At 36.9% G+C, this 18,026-nt stretch overlaps 1 protein-coding gene across 1 annotated transcript; it reads right to left on the bottom strand.

Moving 5' to 3' along the window:
* Positions 1–11,657: 11,657 nt before the first annotated feature.
* On the bottom strand, positions 11,658–17,456 carry LOC107630446 (protein TPX2). Its single transcript, XM_016333574.3, has 17 exons — positions 16,741–17,456; positions 16,353–16,517; positions 16,147–16,212; positions 15,476–15,617; positions 15,046–15,151; positions 14,664–14,714; positions 14,254–14,351; positions 14,079–14,154; positions 13,930–13,992; positions 13,680–13,766; positions 13,406–13,464; positions 13,232–13,310; positions 13,008–13,076; positions 12,841–12,903; positions 12,583–12,660; positions 12,179–12,267; positions 11,658–11,983 (listed from the first exon to the last, which is right to left on the bottom strand). The coding sequence occupies exons 1-17, from the start codon at positions 16,967–16,969 to the stop codon at positions 11,965–11,967; spliced, it is 1,539 nt and encodes a 512-aa protein (XP_016189060.1). The 5' UTR covers positions 16,970–17,456; the 3' UTR covers positions 11,658–11,964.
* Between the last annotated feature and the right edge of the window lie 570 nt (positions 17,457–18,026).

The raw sequence follows: 18,026 nt of genomic DNA, 5'->3' as shown, positions 1-18,026 counted from the left end.
ACGTAGGACGCATTGGCGCGGCAGCGAGGCGATGGCAACGCGGTGAACTTCCTTCCGCCTCTCCTCAGCCGCAACTCAGTCTCCCTCTCCCTCTCTGCCTCAATTTCTTTCTTTCATGAAATGGGAAGCCATGTGTGTTGCGTTCTGTTGGAAAAGGGAAAGATCTGCTGCTGCTGCTGAGTGTATTGGTTTGAGGAAAGGGGAAGTGTTGCTGCTGCTGTTAGAAGAGAGGGGCTGCAGCAGTTGGGGAAAACCGAGTCGGGTTAGGGTTTCCAGGGTTAGGGTTTCATTTTCAAAAATTAGGGTTAGGGGCATTTTAGTAATTTCAGATGAAATTGGGAATAATGTAGTAATTGAAACCCAAATTAAATCCAGCACTAATTGTATATAGAAAAATACTATTTGCTCATCAATCTTACAAATTATTTTCCATAAAATGCCCAAATCAAAATAATTAGAAATAATATAATTAAACCCTTTATTTTCCAAAATAACAGTATTAATATTTAAAATATTAATTATTTAATCCGAATCATATAAAAATCCTTATTATTTCACAACTACCAACTTTAATATAATTATAGAAAATAATCCAATAATTATCAAATTGGATAATAATCATAACTTATCTCAAATTCAATAAATCAAAACTTACTTTAATTTTCTTTAATAAAGAAATTTCTGAAATTAAAACTATAGAAACACTGAATTTAAAATTAGCTAACGATAGCCCTTTTTCAAAGGTTTTGAGTCTTACAGGCTAACTAAAAGTTGGTTTCCTTTTTTTTTTTTTTAACAAAAACAAAATGCATTGCCATATATATATATATATATATATAGAAAGTAAAAGGTTATAGTCTAAAAAATGTGAGTTGCCTAGTTTGTTAGAGTGGGTTGCCTAGCTCAAGGCCCTTATGCTGCATGAGAATACTATACTTTTCTAGTTGTTGCTTCAGCAAAATCCTTTTGCAACTGAATTTTTTTGTGGTCATTTATCAGGAAAATGTTAGCCTTGAGCTGGAAAAGTTGAGAATTGAACTAAGACAAGCCCAAGGAATGCATGCAGTAGCTCAAAGCGAAAGCATAAATGCATCATGAAAGGTAATATCTATTAGCTTGTTTATGGAACCCCATACCCTCTCATGGCTCCAGTTCTTTCTTGAAATCAAATTCTTTCTTCTGAACAGTTGAATGATCTCAGCAAGAGGCGATCAGAAGAATCCATGAAACTGAAGGAGATTCTTGCTAAGGAGGAAATGGCCAAAGAATTGGCAAGACAAGAAAGAGAGAAATATGAAGCTGCAGCAAAAGAAGCAAAATATTTGAAAGAGTGTGCTAAAAGAGAAGCTGCAGAAAGAAAAGAAGCAGAGTTGAAGGCTATCCGTGCAGCTAAAGATAAAGAAAAGCTGGAGGATGCTATTACTGGTTCCGCGCCGTCGTATCGAAAGTTTGCTTGGGATGAAATAGTGTCCACTACCTCATCATTCTCTGAAGATTTGAAAATTGGAATGGGATCATTTGGAAAGGTGTACAAGTGCAGTTTGTATCATACAACTATTGCTGTTAAAGTTCTTTACCCTAATAGGGGCCACAATACCAAGTAATTCCAGCAAAAAGTATGGAAACTATAGATATAATGGTTATGCAAAATAATTTTCATTGTAGAAAGTTTTCACTCTTATCATTTAAAAGAAGCAAAATACAAACTATATAGCAAGAGAAGAAAAAATAGAGATGAACTCTTCTATGTCTAAACTACTCTCAAACAGAATCTTGTCATATCCTTTGTTAAGTAACAAATCCTATCCTATCATATCAGAATTTAAAAACTAAAAAGAAATTAATTCCAACAGCTAGATGACTTTCAAAACTTCCCATCAAGTGGGTATATGCCCAACTTTCTTTTTAAAGTTTTAAATTTTCAAACACCAATTAAGGTCCCTACATTTTCGCTAATTGCTTGTATCCCCTTAGAAGAATTTGCTTCTGTTCCTTTCAAACACCGATGGATATTAATTTATTATTGTCTATTGATATTCTTTTCGCTAATTACATATTTGTATTGATTTATTATTCTTTTGGATAATTACATGTCTATTGATTTATTATTCTTTTCGCTAATTACATATTTGTATGCAGTTTTATAGCTGACATGTATATTGATTTGTTATTGTCTATTGATATTCTCCATCAAGCAAACCGAATATTATTACACTTCTTAATATATTTATATACTCTTTATATCCAAGTGTCTTGTTTTATATTTCAAAGTATTCTTGTGTTAAATTTTGTTCAAAAATGTAATATTTTAATTTTTTTTTTTAATTTTTAATGTGTCTTATTTAGAGATTTCTTTTAAATGATAATTGATCAGTAGTATAATAATATAATTCTAGTATTCAGATTAATTGTTTAAGAATAATATTGACATATTTGTGGAGGTTGAAACCCCACATGAATGTGATTTTTTTTTAATTAAAAATTCTTTTTATGGGGTTTTAAACCGCCACAATAATTAATCAAAAATTGTCACAAAACGCTAGCACAGAACCCCCACAAAAGGGATAGAAAACTGCCACTGAATGGAATTGTGGGGTTGTGAAAAACTGCCACAGAGGAGCTCGTGGCACCAAGATTCTGAAAACCGGACCGGATCAGCCGGTCAAACCGGTTCAACTGGGAACCGATGATGTAAGCGGTCCGATCCTCCCTCTAAAACCGCTAAAAGAAAAACCGCTAAAAAACCGTCGAACCGGTCGAGAACCAGCCAGTTGGACCGGACCGGTAACCGACCGGTTCGGATAAAGTGACGTCATTTTGTTGATTTAAAAATAAAAAAACTAAAGCAAGCCCAAGTCTTCGTGAGCCAAACCCCCCTTCTTCCGCAATCATTCGTGAATCGTCCTTCATCGCTGCCAAGGGAAACCCTAGCCCTTCATCGCTGCCGCCGTTCCCAGGTCCAGAGCGCTGCCGCCGTCCCCAAGTCGTCAGCGCCGCTGCTTCTTCCTCTCCCCCGTGTCTGGAACCCAGTAGCGCGGCACGTCGTCTTCATCTTTGCATGCTTCTCGGCACGGAATCCAGGTTAGTGACTTCTCATTTTCATCTTCACTGATTATTCAGTCTTCTTCTTGGTTTGAACTTTGAAGTTCTGAAATTGTTGTTCTTTGGTCTTCTTCTTCGGTCTTCTTCTTCAATTTTTGTTCCATTTTAGTGCGACTGTTTTTAATTTTTGGTCTTCTTCTTCGGTCTTCTTCTTCTTTACTGATGGCTCGTTCCCTCTGTTATTTTGTTACTCTGTTTTAGTGTGACTGTTTTTTAATTGCTCAATGGCTCGATTGCTCTATTAGTTTACTGATGGCTCTGTTAGTTTGTTACTATGGTTTACTAGTTGCTGATGGCTCCTAATTTTTTTGTTCAAATTTGCTAATGGCTTTGTTTTGTAGTTGCTAGTTTTGCTGGGTGAAGAATTAGTGTTTTGGAATGTTTCATAATGTGCTAAATGCTTAATGGTGTAGGCAGATTTTAGTGTTTTGTAGTTGCTGGTTTTGCTGGTTTTAGAATGCTGAAAACTGGTTTTGCTGAAATGTTTTGGCCACTAGAGCTTCTTTGATCAACTTCTGCTAAGAATATGCTATACACAGGTCTATGATCAGAGAATCATAACTCCCCATGAACATAAGATAATTGGTGAATGCCTCTCCTATGCCATAAGATTCTATCACACCTTGAGAAAAAAAGCATGCATTATTTTGATTGTTTTGTATTTTCATTAACCACTTATCTGATTGATACAGGTGATGGTGGTAAGAACTAAGAACACTACCATGCTGGAGTTCTCTTTTGTTTTGAATGTCTTCCATCTCCTGCATACCTGCCTGAGTTGTTTGAATACTTGTATATGGGAGGGAAGTATATTTTCCCTTACTCGACCTTGCCTCTGCTCTATTCGCAGCTGAAAGCAAAAGATATCAAATGGTGAGTAAGCTAAGATTTGAGAAAGGAGCAAAAGGGAAAAAGAAAGCAACATACTTGGTCATTATCTAACAAGTCCTTCCAGTTATGTATCTCAACAAGAGCTTTCGCCGCACGATAAGAAAGGGTTGCCCGATAATTTAAATCCCCCAGCCAAATTATTCGGCTACACAAGTTAAACCAAAAGTTAAATTTAGATTCAGAATTCCAAAGACTAATGATAGATATCATAGAGGTGAAGAGCTTACTCATGTTCCAGAATTGTCTGAGGTGAATACTGGTCGCTGGTGCCTTGGACAAGGGGAAACCTTGTCTTTCTCAGGAAAAAAAGAAACTCATAAGAACATCTTGAGGTTTTGATGATTGATAAATCTTTATGTTGACATTTAATATTTGATATTTCTTTATACTATTTAACTTGAGTTTGTATATTAATAAGATTATAAGAATTTGATTGATGACATTTAATGTAGTTTTTTAAATTTAAAAATTATTTTAATATTTATATTATACTATAATTATATTTTAAGATGTTTATTTATAATTTATTTATTATTTTATTTTAAAACGGTTGTTTCGGTTGAACCACCGGTTAGACCGGTTGGACCAGTAAACCAGTAACTAGAGCGGTTTGATGACCAGTCCGGTTTTTCGAACCTTGCGTGGCACCTCCAATTTTGGGGGTTTTCGAAACTGCCACGATTCTTTTTGTGGAGGTTTGAAACCCCCACAAACAGGAAAAAAAACTCCACAAATGAGCAAAATCCTTGTAGTGTATTCATCTCCCCCTTCAAAGCTCCATTACTTTTGATTCGGAGCTCGGATTGACGAGCTGTTTGTGGCCACACAAAGCTCTCATTGAGCTCTTCAATTCTAGCTAAACAAAGTAGGTAAGAACTCGAATTGCATACTCTTCCTTTCATCCCTAACAGATTTCACATTTTTGGATATAGTATTTGAGTAGATTTTGTGATTTTGGTTCTTTAAGTGAACTCTAGTACCGAGTAATTGTTGGGCTTTGACCCAATCCCCTTTAGACAAGGTAAAGTTCCTCATATACCCTTGTAGTGATTGTGGTTTCTAGGTTTTGATTTTGGTGATATATGTGTTGTTCGTTTAAGCTTTGGTGCTTTTTGGAGTTGTCTTGGCTTTTTAGTGGTTTTGTGCGTGGAGGATAATTGACCAAGGTATGGTTTCAGTTTTTTCTATGTAATATGTAATATTTCTGGATACTTAAGCTAGTGGCCATTAAGATAGGATTGAATGATGTGGGTGTATGATTAATTGTATGTGAATATTATGATCGATGATAATGATGATGAAGGTTGAATGAGTTTTATGTGGGAAAGTATGACTTTGATGATAATATGATGAATGTTGGTGTAATTATAATTGATAATGATTATGAGTATTGATGATGATAAATTGATGATAATGTGTCTATTTGGATGGAAATTTGGAAATATGTAACATTGATGATTGATGGGAATGGTGAGTGGTAATGTGTGAATTAGGTTGGATTTAGAATTGTTGAATGGTTTAGAAGGTTGTGTGATTGAGAAAATGGTTGAAGAAGTGTTGGTATGAATTTTTGGGTTGTTTTGGTATGGTTGAAATGTGATTGAATTGGTTTAAATTGAGAGTTTTTGTGAAGTTTGAGTTTTTAGTGTTTTTGGTAAAAATGGGTTTTAGGCCAACTTTGGCGGATCATATTTTGAGCTACAGTTTTTTAAATTGATTAAATTTTAAAGCTTTAAAACGGTATAGATTTCGTAGAAATTGAAAATTTGTAGAAAAAGATATGATCGTTGGAAGTTGGTGTCAAAAATCTGAATTCTGTGATTTTGTAGAATTTGTGATTTCTGGTTTGTGTGCGCACGCACACTGCTGTGCGCGTGCTCTTACCAGTGGCTATATTTGGACTTGTGCATATGCACAGTCTTGTGCACACGCTCACCCTGTGCAACTTTGAAAACGTGCATATGCACATTCTGGTGCGCACACACACCCTATGAATCTTGCAAGTTGTGCGTACGCACAACATCGTGTGCGCGCACAAGTTAGGAAAACTCTTCTGGACGTGCGTACGCACAACCCTATGCATACGCACACTTCCCTATTTTTCAATGAAAACCTTGTTTTAACCGTTTTACCTTCCCAGCAAGGTTGCAAACTTCTATAACACTTGTTTAAAACCTTTTTGTCAGTTTTAGGGTCTTGAATTAAGGGGAAAATGATAAAGGAATAAAAAGAGTATTCTTAGTTATGAGTTTAGAGCCGGTGACATAGGTTTTGGAAGGTTTGTGTAATTTTCTAGCTTGAGTGGTGAGTGTTGAGTTGTGAAGTGTATGGTTGAAGAGATTTTTGAGAAGTTGAAAACCGGTGATGGTTATGATGAGTTGAGAACTTGGAAAGGAATGATGAAATTATTGGATTATATGAGAGTGTGCGGGGCCTATATTCTTGGCGTAGCATATTTCTCTGTTGCATGAGTAGTTGTTGTTGTCTCCTTCTCTGCTGCATGAAGTGTGTGAGGCCTATATTCCTGGCGTGGAAGACTCCCTGCTGCATGAGTGTGCAAGACAATATATCTCTGACATAGCAGATTCTCTGCTGCATGAGTGTGCAGGGCACTATATCTCTGGCGTGGCAGAAAAGGCTACATCCGAAAGGATGTGTTGGGTTGGCATTTATAGACCGACAAGTGATATCACGAGCCAATAGGAAAGGCATTTATCATATGCATCTTCTACTTGTTTGTTTGCTTTTCTTAATTTCTGTTATGCCTAAATGAAGTACATGTTTACTTGCTAATTGTTCTAATTGTTGTAAATGTACTTTACTTGTGCTTTACTTGTCTATATTACTTGTGTTTTCTTCTGGGATTGAGGAAGCTTGGTAGGCGGTGGCGATAGAACCGCATGGAGGTTAGGTTGGTGAAAGCTGTGGGATACAGCGGTGTGATTAGTACTAGTTAGAAATCCCCTAAGTTTAGATAACCCTATTTATTATTTATGGTTTAAGTTATTTTTATTTTGATAAGCTTGGATATCTGTTTGGTATGAAGCTCTAGGATTGCCTCTGGCATCCCAGGGTCTTACATCTTACATTAATGGGTTCTTTTACCATATTGAGAACCTTCGATTCTCATGTCATACTTTGTTGTTGTTTTTCCGATTCAGATCGTAACCCACCTCGGTAAGTTACTTGATGGTGACAGAGCGGAGGATCTTTATTTCATTTGAGTCTTTTGAATTTTGAGTAGTTCTCTCGCTTTTGTATTTACTTTGCCTTAGAGGCCTACTTTGAGAAAGATATTTTGTATATGCTGTTTTAACCTTCAAAACACTATATGTCTGTATATTGAATAGTCGACCTAAACTCCGGGGTATGAGGCTAGTTCCTTATGATTTTTATACTCTCTTATATACTTATATCTTGTTATCTTGTATCTTTACCTTGCGCCTTAAGTTTGTAGCTTCGTGTGAATGTTTGCGCTTTGAAACTCTGTTTTTGAGCTTACTCCTTCATTGGGCATCTAGAATTATTATTCCTTCTATATATACTTATGTATAAGCCTTAGAATTATCGTAACCTTTGATTAACATTTGCTTTACGGCATGAGGTAAGACTTAGGATAATTAGGGAGTTACAACCTAGGCTGCTAAGAACAGGTTTCTTAGAGGTCTAATAGGAAAAAACCTATTTATCTATCCTTTTATGTTTCTGTTGCGTCTTTTCTTTGTCTTTTTCTTATCCCTCTATCCTTCGTTCTAATTTTTTCTTATCACCAACAGAAGACCATCCTCTCCAAGTTTGTGGTCCTCAAGGACTCCACTGCCTACAACAACATCCTCGGAAGAAAGACGATCAACGACCTATCCGCCGTCATCTTCACCAAGTTCCTAATCATGAAATTCCAGGCCGATAACGGCATCATCAGAACGATACACGGGGATCGGAAATTCGTAGTAGAGTGCAACAACACCAGCTTGGCTCTCCGCAAGAGATCCCGAGACGCAGCAGGCATCTTCCTCGCCAACCTCGATGCACGCCAAGACCCCAGCCTGCGCAGAAACTGGGAAGAAAACGACGAAGAAGCAGAGCGGGACCTCGCAGACGAGGTCAGGAGCATAGCACACCCGTGGGATCTAGCCCTAAAACAGAGAATAAGCCTAAGGTACAATCACAGCACGATACGAAGAAACTTCAAACCAGGAGACCTCATCTTACGACGAAACGACATCGGTCCCCCATTCCCGGAGAAGGGAAGCTCACGCCCAACTGGGAGGGTTCCTACCGAATCAAGACGATAATCGGAAAAGGAGCCTACATCCTCGAAAGACTAGACGGGACCGAGCTCCCGAGATCCTAGAATGCCACCAACTTACGGTGCTACTATACGTAGAAACATCCTTCCAAAGCAACAAGATCGAGGTCGTTTAAGACTATCTCTTTATGCTTTATTTTTTATCTTTTTCACTTTCATTTATTGCTTAGGTTGTTTAATCGTATATTTTCTTACCAGGAACTCTTTCCTACCCACATCGGGAGGTTTTACGAGGCCCAAATCTCAAATGAAATTCATTTTTTTCAAAAGCATTGTCCCGTCCGATGGCACGAATTAAATGCGGAAATCCCCGGAGATCGATCACCCCGAGGCCTATAAAACAGATATCAAAATAAGTAAATGGCTACCTGGGGATCGATCACCCCGAGGCCAACAAAACGGATATATCCAAATAACGAAACGGATATCCAAATAAATAAATGGCTACCTGGGGATCGATCACCCCGAGACCAACAAAACGGATATCCAAATAAGTAAACGACTACCCAGGAATCAATCACCCCGAAGCCAACAAAAAGGATATCCAAATAAATAACGGCTACCTGGGGATCGATCGCCCCAAGGCCAACGAAACGGATATCCAAATAACAAAACGAATATCCAAATAACGACCCGGGGTTGGATCACTCTGAGGCCAAATAAACGGATATCCAAATAACAAAACAGATATCTAAATAAGTAAATGGCTACCCAGGCATCGACCACCCCGAGGCCAATGAAACAAATATCCAAATAACAAAACGGATATCCAAATAATAAAAAGCGGCGACCTGGGGATTGATCACCGCGAGGCCAACAAAACGGATATCCAAAAATCAAAACGGATATCTAAATAAGTAAACAGTTACCCGGGGATCGATCACTCCGAGGCCAACGAAATGGATATCCAAATAACAAAAAGCGACGACCCGGGGATCGATCACCCCGAGGCCAACAAAACGGATATCCAAAAATCAAAACGGATATTCAAATAAGTAAACGGTTACCCGGGGATCGATCACTCCGAGGCCAACGAAATAGATATCCAAAAATAAAAACGGATATCCAAATAAGTAAACGGTTACCCGGGGATCGATCACTCCGAGGCCAACGAAATGGATATCCAAATAACAAAGAGTGGGGATCGATCACCTCGAGGCTAACGAAATGGATATCCAAATAAAAAACGGATATCCAAATAAGTAAACGGCTATCCAAGGAATGTTTATCTCGAGACCAACAAAACGGATATCCAAATAACAAAACGGATATCCAAATAAGTAAACGAAAATCCAAACGACTACTTGGAAATCAATCACCCTGATGCCAACAAAATGGATATCCAAATAAATAAAAGGCTACCCGGGGATCGATCACCCTGAGGCCAATGAAACGGATATCCGAATAACAAAACGGATATCCAAATAACAAAAAGCGGTGACCCGGGGATCGATCATCCCAAAGCCAACAAAATGGATATCCAAATAAATAAACGGCTACCCGAGGATTGATTACCCCGAGGCCAACAAAATGAATATCCAAATAACAAATGGATATCCAAATAATAAAACCCAGTGGCCCGAGAATCGATCACCTCGAGAACAACAGAACGGATATCCAAATAAATGGCGGCCCGGAGATCGATCACCCCGAGGCCAGTAGAATGGATATCCAAATGAACAAACATATATCCAAATAACAAAAAATGGTAACCTGAGGATCGATCACCCACAAATCCAACAAGGCGGATATCCAAATAAGTTAAACGACTACCCCCAGCAACCAATCACCTCCGATGCCAACAAAACGGATATCCAAATAAACTAAATAAGCAAAGTATTGAAATCGACCCACCAAGATGCCTAAAATAAGTTCACAATAACGGCCCAAAAGGCCACACATAGCAAGCATGAGCTGACGGTCTTCCAACTCGCGGAAAGCCGAACTCACCAACATCCTGCCAATCGGCGCAGGATGACGTCACGCCCTTTCCAGGCCCTTCACGGCATTCCGATAATAGAAAACTAAACTCGTCAACAAAAGCGGCGTTAAGGTCTAAACTAATGACTTTCCAAGGAAAGCGAAACTCACCAACATCCCGCCAATTGACGTTACGTCCTTTCCAAACCCCTCACAGTCTCCCGATCTACAGTGAATCGGGCTCCCCAACAACTCAGCATTGAGACCAAGCAAGCATGCTCTCATGCTCTGGAGGCAACTGTTCCGGATCCGATCTCCGAGTCTTTCCTCGAAACGGTCACCGAACTTGGCAATCTCAAGATTGGGTTATCCTCACGACCCAAAGACGGATCAATAACTTCCAATATCCAAACCTAACATTCGAATTCAAATACCTCTCTTATCTTAACCAGATAAGATAAGATGATGACAGCTCAAATCGGCCTTCCAATCTTTCCAATCTCTAACAAACATTTGAATTCGAATACCTCCCTTATCTTAGCCAGATAAGATAAGATGAGATAACTACCACTAACTATAATAAAAAGGAGCCAAAACCCCCTCAGATACCTCATTCATTCTACACACGTTATACCTTTCAGATCCATTATGACTTGAGCGTCGGAATGTCTTTGCAGGTATTACCTCCCATTGTTCCAGCCAGATAATCCGACAACCACCTCAATTTGCAAGTCCCCGATCCATATCACAACTCGTACCAGAAACTTCTAGTACAATGACAATGCTAAAGAAGTTGATTCACAAATCAAAAACTCTTCTTTTCAATTTTGGGTGGAGTGCATAACAACAGTCTAAAAAAGAGGACATGTGTTGCATAGTCATACTCAGATGTGTGTTGCATAGTCACTCAGATGTGATGATTTAAGTTACAGATGTGATGATTTAAGTTACAGACTGCATTGCATATATAATGAGAATGTTAACATTTGAACATAAAAATTCTACTATATTAAACCAGAACACAATTTTTTGGCTGAACTTTTGCTTAATCAATCTCCATATATTTATTGTTTCTGCTTGCATTTTGCAAAAGAATGTATGTGAACTCTAAAGCTAATTGAGTGAACTTTGTGATGGAAGCAGTGCAATATGAGCAAGATCAACATTAGTGGTTTAATTTTGGTGTTAGCAATAGTAGTAGCAGCTACATATCAACTGGTTCTTCCAAGTATATTTTGTTTCCGTCTGATTAGTCCGCCACAAAAATCTTAAAAGAATTAATTGAGGTATTACTCAACGTGGAAAAAAATTGGTATTTTTAATATTTTTATTAGAATTTATGTTATTAGTACTTCTGTCTTGTAATACTTTTGATTTACGCTAATTTTATACTATAATAACCATGTAGGTACAACCGTACAAGTGCTTCATAGACTACCACAAAAAGGAATATGCTTATTGCTTAATGCCTATACAACACTTCCTTAACCTTTTTATTTTTTTGAATATGATCCACAGATCCAGTGGGCAGTTGCAGAGGATACAACTTACAAGTTATATATATAAATACGCTAATTTCTGTTCTAAGTTCTAACATTAATCTCCTAAAATTCTGTTTATGGTAATGGATCTATCAACTAAGTTGTTAAGCCTGTATGTACCATTGAGCTTCATGTTAGGAGCAAAATTTCAAATATGCCCATAACAAAATCTGGTTGTGCATATTGCCTCGTCATTTAGTGTCACCGAATTCCCAAGCTCCTGAATCATTTCAGGTAGAAGAGTTACCACACTGAGGTTTTCTCCACTTAGAAAACTCCAACATATGAACAATAATTATTTTTACTTTGGGTTCTTAATCAATGAAACAACTTTTCTTTTTTCTTTTTTAGTTCTTTTGACGGGAAAAAATGAAAACTAGTATAGGACATGGATAGTGAAGTCAATAATGCATACCTCCTTCCACTCAATAGTGTACCAGCTTCACTGATGCAACCACCATTTCTATTATGGATTGGCTTCGTCCCAAACATATAACGTTTTTCCTACATCATTATGTTAGATACATGATGAGTAATTATCAATACAAATATTCATTAATAAAAAAAAGAAAAGGAAAAGAAATAAAAATAGAAAAAGAAGAAACAGATACGAAAAGCAAACGCTCAAAAAAAGAAGCCATGTGCTTTCAGACACTGCTACACTATCAGTATCACCATTATTACCTCTTGCTCAGGATTAAAATAATTCAATATATTTTCTTTTGAATTCTAGCTCAAAAAAATCAATTTATTCACTCGATGCTATGAAAAATAATCCAAGGTCATCATCACACACAATTCAAGTTATAGATGGGAAACCTTTCTGCACATCCCAGAGTGCTGAGGCAACTTCAATTGAGACCCATTATTTGGCTGGGCTTCAGATGTCAGGGACAGCTGACATTTAAATAAATGAGAATTATTGAGAATTGTGGGCATTGAATTCAATATATAGAGTATTTGAGTAACCAAAATGATTGCAGTGAAAATTTTATACGAGCAATAGGTAACTGAAAAATAATTAAATTGCAGCAAAGAAGAAACGAGGGCTGTCTGCACAAAAAACTATGAACTCACCTTGTTAAAGAGTTCAATTGGCGGACTACACTGAACCCCCTTGTCAGTGTAAACATTAAATTCCTGCATAGAATTGAATATAGATGGGATATTAAGAAAAAAAATTCTACTGGGCAAGGCAGGGGAAACATTAGGGGACACAAAACCAATGAAACTGCATGGCTCACCATTGGCACTGTAGTTTCCTTCTTGCTGTTCTGGAAATGACAAATATTATCTCCTTTATTCAAAGGTATCTGCATTCAGAGATATTTTAACTTGTTTTAGGAAACTCAGAAGTTGGACACCAAAAGGATATAGATATAGATAACCCATATGCCCAAGTTCATAGTTTCCTTCCCGGTAACAAAAGCTTTCCATGTATCTTGCCAAAAGTTTATCATGCTCATACCTTCTTGTTAGGAGGCCGAGCTTTCAAATTATGAGTAAAATCTAATCCATCATACTTTGGTGTACCCATGGCTGTAGGCCTATGTAAAGAGACAGTAATTTGTAGTTAGTACCATTGTCTCATGCATTGTCAAGTTACAATGGACATTTATCATTTGATCAAGGCATTCATTACCTTCTAAAGTGTCTGATTCTATTTTCTAGAGTAGTAACAGCAGCATGTCTGTCCAAACCCTGCAACCAGATAGGCAGATACGTTGGTTTCTCAAAGATCAAACATATCTATCTACCTTGTAACAGCAAGAATATACAAGAAAACCCGAATTATTCATAACCAGCTTTTCTCCTATAGACTACATGAAATGTAAAACATTGAACATCAATCACAATGTGACAAAAATAAGAAATACGAAAATGTTACAACTTAAAATTGTATGAACTATATTCACCTTATCAGAATCATTGCAGTGAGGTGAAGATGATGAAGTAGCATAACTGTGTTGCATGGCCCTCTCACAAGTTTTCAGGTGAAATTCCTGTAAAGTAAACATTAAACCCAAGTTTCGATATAAATAATGCATAAAAAACTTGATTTCCAGATTAATTGTTAGTTAAAAATATATTCCTCCATGATGATGAAACAAATGGTGGAAAATTTGAATGCAAATTGAGAAAGAAAATATCAAAACTTGGACTTACTTGAAATTCTGGCAGTCGTGGAGTGCTCCGTTTGGGAAGTGGCAATATTGGAGCATCAAGAATCTAGATTACAAACATAATTAGAGGAGAAAGTGGAAACAGTGAACCAAAATTAACCGAAAGCAATAATATCTATAGCAAGCACCAACTTTTTTATTTAATGGTCGTGCTTTGAATCTGGGGGCAGCCACTATCACCTTCTCTGCCTCAACAGCATGTTTGGATCTGCAAAGCACAAGTATTTCTTTAAGTCTAATATCTCAGGAAGAAAATTTATCTTTATCAAAATTTTGAACACTACATGTCAAGTTGTCAACAACAGACCTTATCCTTTGTGCTCTATGTGCTGTTTTAAGATCAGGTTCTCTAGGAACGGTGAGCTTTAACTTGGAACAAGAAAGGTTGTGTTCAACTGTTACAGCCTGCCACAACATACAAATGTAATGTAGACAGTTCCATCGTGTGAACTTCTTTCCACCCCTCAAACTAAAAAAGATTCCTTTGTTGAAGGATTAAAAATGATTTTGCTATTCCCTTTTTTCAGTTAAGTTAAACAGTGGATATTCCCTTAACAATTACTTATTTAACAAATTTCCACTCATCAATAGATTTATTGCAAGAAAAAATAGTCAATAATATATTTTATATAAAATATTAAAATATGAGTATCATGCTGTCATATAAAAACAATTGAGAGAGTGAAGTTTTTGAGCCATCAGCTTTATAATTCATACCCTCTTAGGTGCCTTGTGGACAAAACTGGTATGCTGCTTCACATCATTAACCTACCATAGAGAAGATATAGTAACCATTACCAAGTCGTCTAAAATAAATTATGTCAATAAATTGTTAAGCCCCATCTATGTTCCATGTTACATTACAATGGATTATATCATTACCCATGAAAATATTGACTAAGCTCTCACATAAAGCCCAAAAGCATTTCCAAAGCATACAAAAGCAACACCATGCTAAGAAAAGTTTACATAAGATTACACCATATCTAACTCAAGAAAATGAACAAAATTTATCTAAGAGCTTCTAGCAAACAAAGAGAACAGCATCTTCTTCGCATATTAGAAAATCAGTGCATGAAGAATAAAACAATTTTCTGACCTTGCACAAGAGACCACCCTCTAATTTTTGCCTCTTGGCAGCTTGACTTTCTGCTCCAGAAGAGGTAGATAAATTTCTTCCATCCGCAGTTAGCAGCTTTTGAAATCTGACAACATAAGAGTTGTAAACATAATGATACGTGGTTCATTTCAAATCCATGAATTACATATCATATCATATAGTTACGGCCATACAGCAACGAGCAAAAGCTAAGGAACAAATGTAATACTCCTATTGCCCTACTTATCTAAAAAGTGACTTCATAAACAATAACATATCCATCCAACTTAGGTAGCATTTTGACATAATGCACCCTGCTGAGAATAAAGAGATCCTGTGGGAGAATGCAGTGGCATGTTATCTTAGGATGGAACCCAATTTTTTTCTTTTCAATTTAACTATGAAAAAGTATAGGTAATCCAAATATTACCTCGAACCAACATTTTGTGGGGAACGGTTTTGCTTGGCCAACTGACAAGCTGTAGGTTTCATTAAAGTTGATCTTTTAGGCACAGCAGATTTAACCTTGGATTTCACAGAATCGCTCATTGTCTTACTGGAAAATGTATGTCCTATAAAGAGGCACAAATACATGTCAAGTAAAAGGGAATAAACGAGTTCAGATAATTCCAAATGCATAATATTATAAATAACAAAAGCAATGTAACAACATATGGTGCTGTGCTACTGCTAAAGATTAGAAGAAAGTTATAAAGTGCTTAAGCCAAACAGCTTAACCTCTTTCTTGGTAATTATGTTTCTTAACTTCTTACCATAGCCTCTACGATTAAGTGCTTAAAAGTATGGTCCCAACCACCAATATTCTTCATGAAATTCTGGTTAAAATTATACTTTTAATCGGGAATCATTTGATCCATTTTTGCTATGTGAACTAAACATGGTGGAAAAGAAAAAAAACCTCAATCCATTGCATAACGATATTATGTGAACTTCAGATTATAAATTGACTTTGAAGAACGAAAATAGGTGATGCAAAAATCCTAGTCTTGAATCGTGAAACTAATCAGCATATTCTGGAAATTTGACAAGTCAGTTACAAATATCAGAGAAATATCAAATCACCGATTATTAATTTATTACCTGTAGGTAATTCAAGTGGATGATTCGTAGCATCACTATGCAGAATGCCACCATGTGCTTTCGAACCTGATAAGAATTTTGAGCATATAGAAATATTTAGATTTTACTTAGCAACTTGAGTTCAACGTCGTTTCAATGCACCATAGCCATGATAATAACACTACGAAAGAGAAACGAAAACCAAACGAAACGACCTTGACGCATACCATTATCATTGTCGTCAACAACCGTAAGCGAAAATTCCATCGCCGAAGCAACACTAGATTTCTCATCATCTACATTGGTCGCAAATTCCAGAATCTTCGATTTTAGAGAGTCGCTAGCATCTTCCAAGACGAACCCCTCTCTCACCACTAGCTTCGCCACGAAAGCTGAACCAGATTTTCAAAAATAAAAGCACAATTTTGTGAATAAAACAAAGGCTTTGAAATAAAGCAAAGAAAAAAGGGGGAAAATAAAAAGGTCGCGCCTTTGAAGCAAGTCGTTTTCGCACAATGCTGCTTGCGAATGAACATTCAGGAAACGAAATTATATACTTTGAAAAATAAAAATAAAAATGATTAAAATATGTATAAGAAGGGGAAGAAAACGCACGAGATTGAGGGTAGGTTGGAGCATTTTGGAACCAAAGCTCAGCTCGTTGAGCTTCGGCGGGAGTTTCTGGGCGCGTGAAATCGAAGAAGCGAGGCGCGTCGAACTCGTAATCCAGGTCTATTTCGTGAGCTATAAACACATGTTCTATTTCTTCTTCTTCTTCTTCTTCTTCTTCTTCTTCCACCTCCATCATAGTCACCACCGTGTTCATCTTCATAATCATACTCATAACATAAACTCTCTCTTTCTCTATTTATCAATCTCTATGCTGTGTGTCAGCGAGTTGTTGGAGCGAGTTAATAACGCGGGTTATGATCTCCGCACCAGTGTTTCATTTTACGCTGACTAAGCAGTAGCGACTGGATTTGACTAATCACTACTAATAAGGCTTCTAATTTTTAAATGCCTCATTATTTATTTATTTATTTCTTAAAAAGGAAAATTTCAATGCGCGTCGTGAAGCGGAAGGAACCATTCATTACTCTTGCGAGCTGGGAACAAAGGGGAGACATACTGCAGCTTTTTATTAATACTAATATTCTTTTTTTTTTTTGGTCTTTTCATTTTCCAAAATATATGCTTTTGTTTTATTGCGACATGGCCTGGAATTTTGTGATGCAACTTCAAGTGTAGATGAAATTTTGGTGAAGAAGTGTAGGTGACATCTTATAATATGGCTATAAATGAATTCGATCCGATTTGATTTGGTTTGTGTAGAGTGTAGTGGTCCTTGATGGGGGAACACTAGATTTAGGATATTTGAAATTATTGTATTAATATATTTAGATTAAGGATTTAATTAATGTGATAACATGTTGGGTTCATGGGGCAGGTCGTAGAGAGAGCCTGCAAATTCGGCGGTTGGTCATTGTATTGTAATGCGGATTGTGGATTGTGGATTCTCGATGCGATTGCGTCAGCCGATACTAATATATGCTTCCATGAGAGATTCTCACTCATCACACTCAGTGACTGCCTAGTGTCTGCTGTCTAGTCACTTGTGGAAGGGGGGACCCCAGTCAGTAATTCATAATTTCTAGCTCCTCCTTTCACAATTCACACATGAGAATCCAATGAAAAAAAGTATCACACCCCTACAGTAAAAAGAGGCCATTTATGTTACTAAATTGATTGGAAATAAATATTATGCAAATATTTTCATTAGAATCTTAATATACTTAGTCTTAAATAAATTTATGTAAATTAAATTAGATAAATTCAATTTAAGTATAATTAAATTAATCCAATTTAATTTATACACGTACAGTGTTTTTTCTTTTTTAAAA

Source organism: Arachis ipaensis, chromosome B1, assembly GCF_059453495.1.
Source record: "Arachis ipaensis isolate K30076 ecotype BB chromosome B1, ASM5945349v1, whole genome shotgun sequence".
NCBI classification, from domain to species: Eukaryota; Viridiplantae; Streptophyta; class Magnoliopsida; order Fabales; family Fabaceae; genus Arachis; species Arachis ipaensis.
This window is presented reverse-complemented; position numbering and strand designations above follow the sequence as displayed.

Excerpts from the sequence above, each read along its gene's own strand:
- LOC107630446 (XM_016333574.3), bottom strand. The coding sequence starts at position 16,969 with ATGAGTATGATTATGAAGATGAACACGGTGGTGACTATGATGGAGGTG. Across the intron at positions 13,767-13,929 it reads CACGACTGCCAGAATTTCAA|GAATTTCACCTGAAAACTTG; the intron begins GTAAGTCCAAGT and ends TTTACTTTACAG. Across the intron at positions 12,268-12,582 it reads ACTCTGGGATGTGCAGAAAG|GAAAAACGTTATATGTTTGG; the intron begins GTTTCCCATCTA and ends ATAATGATGTAG.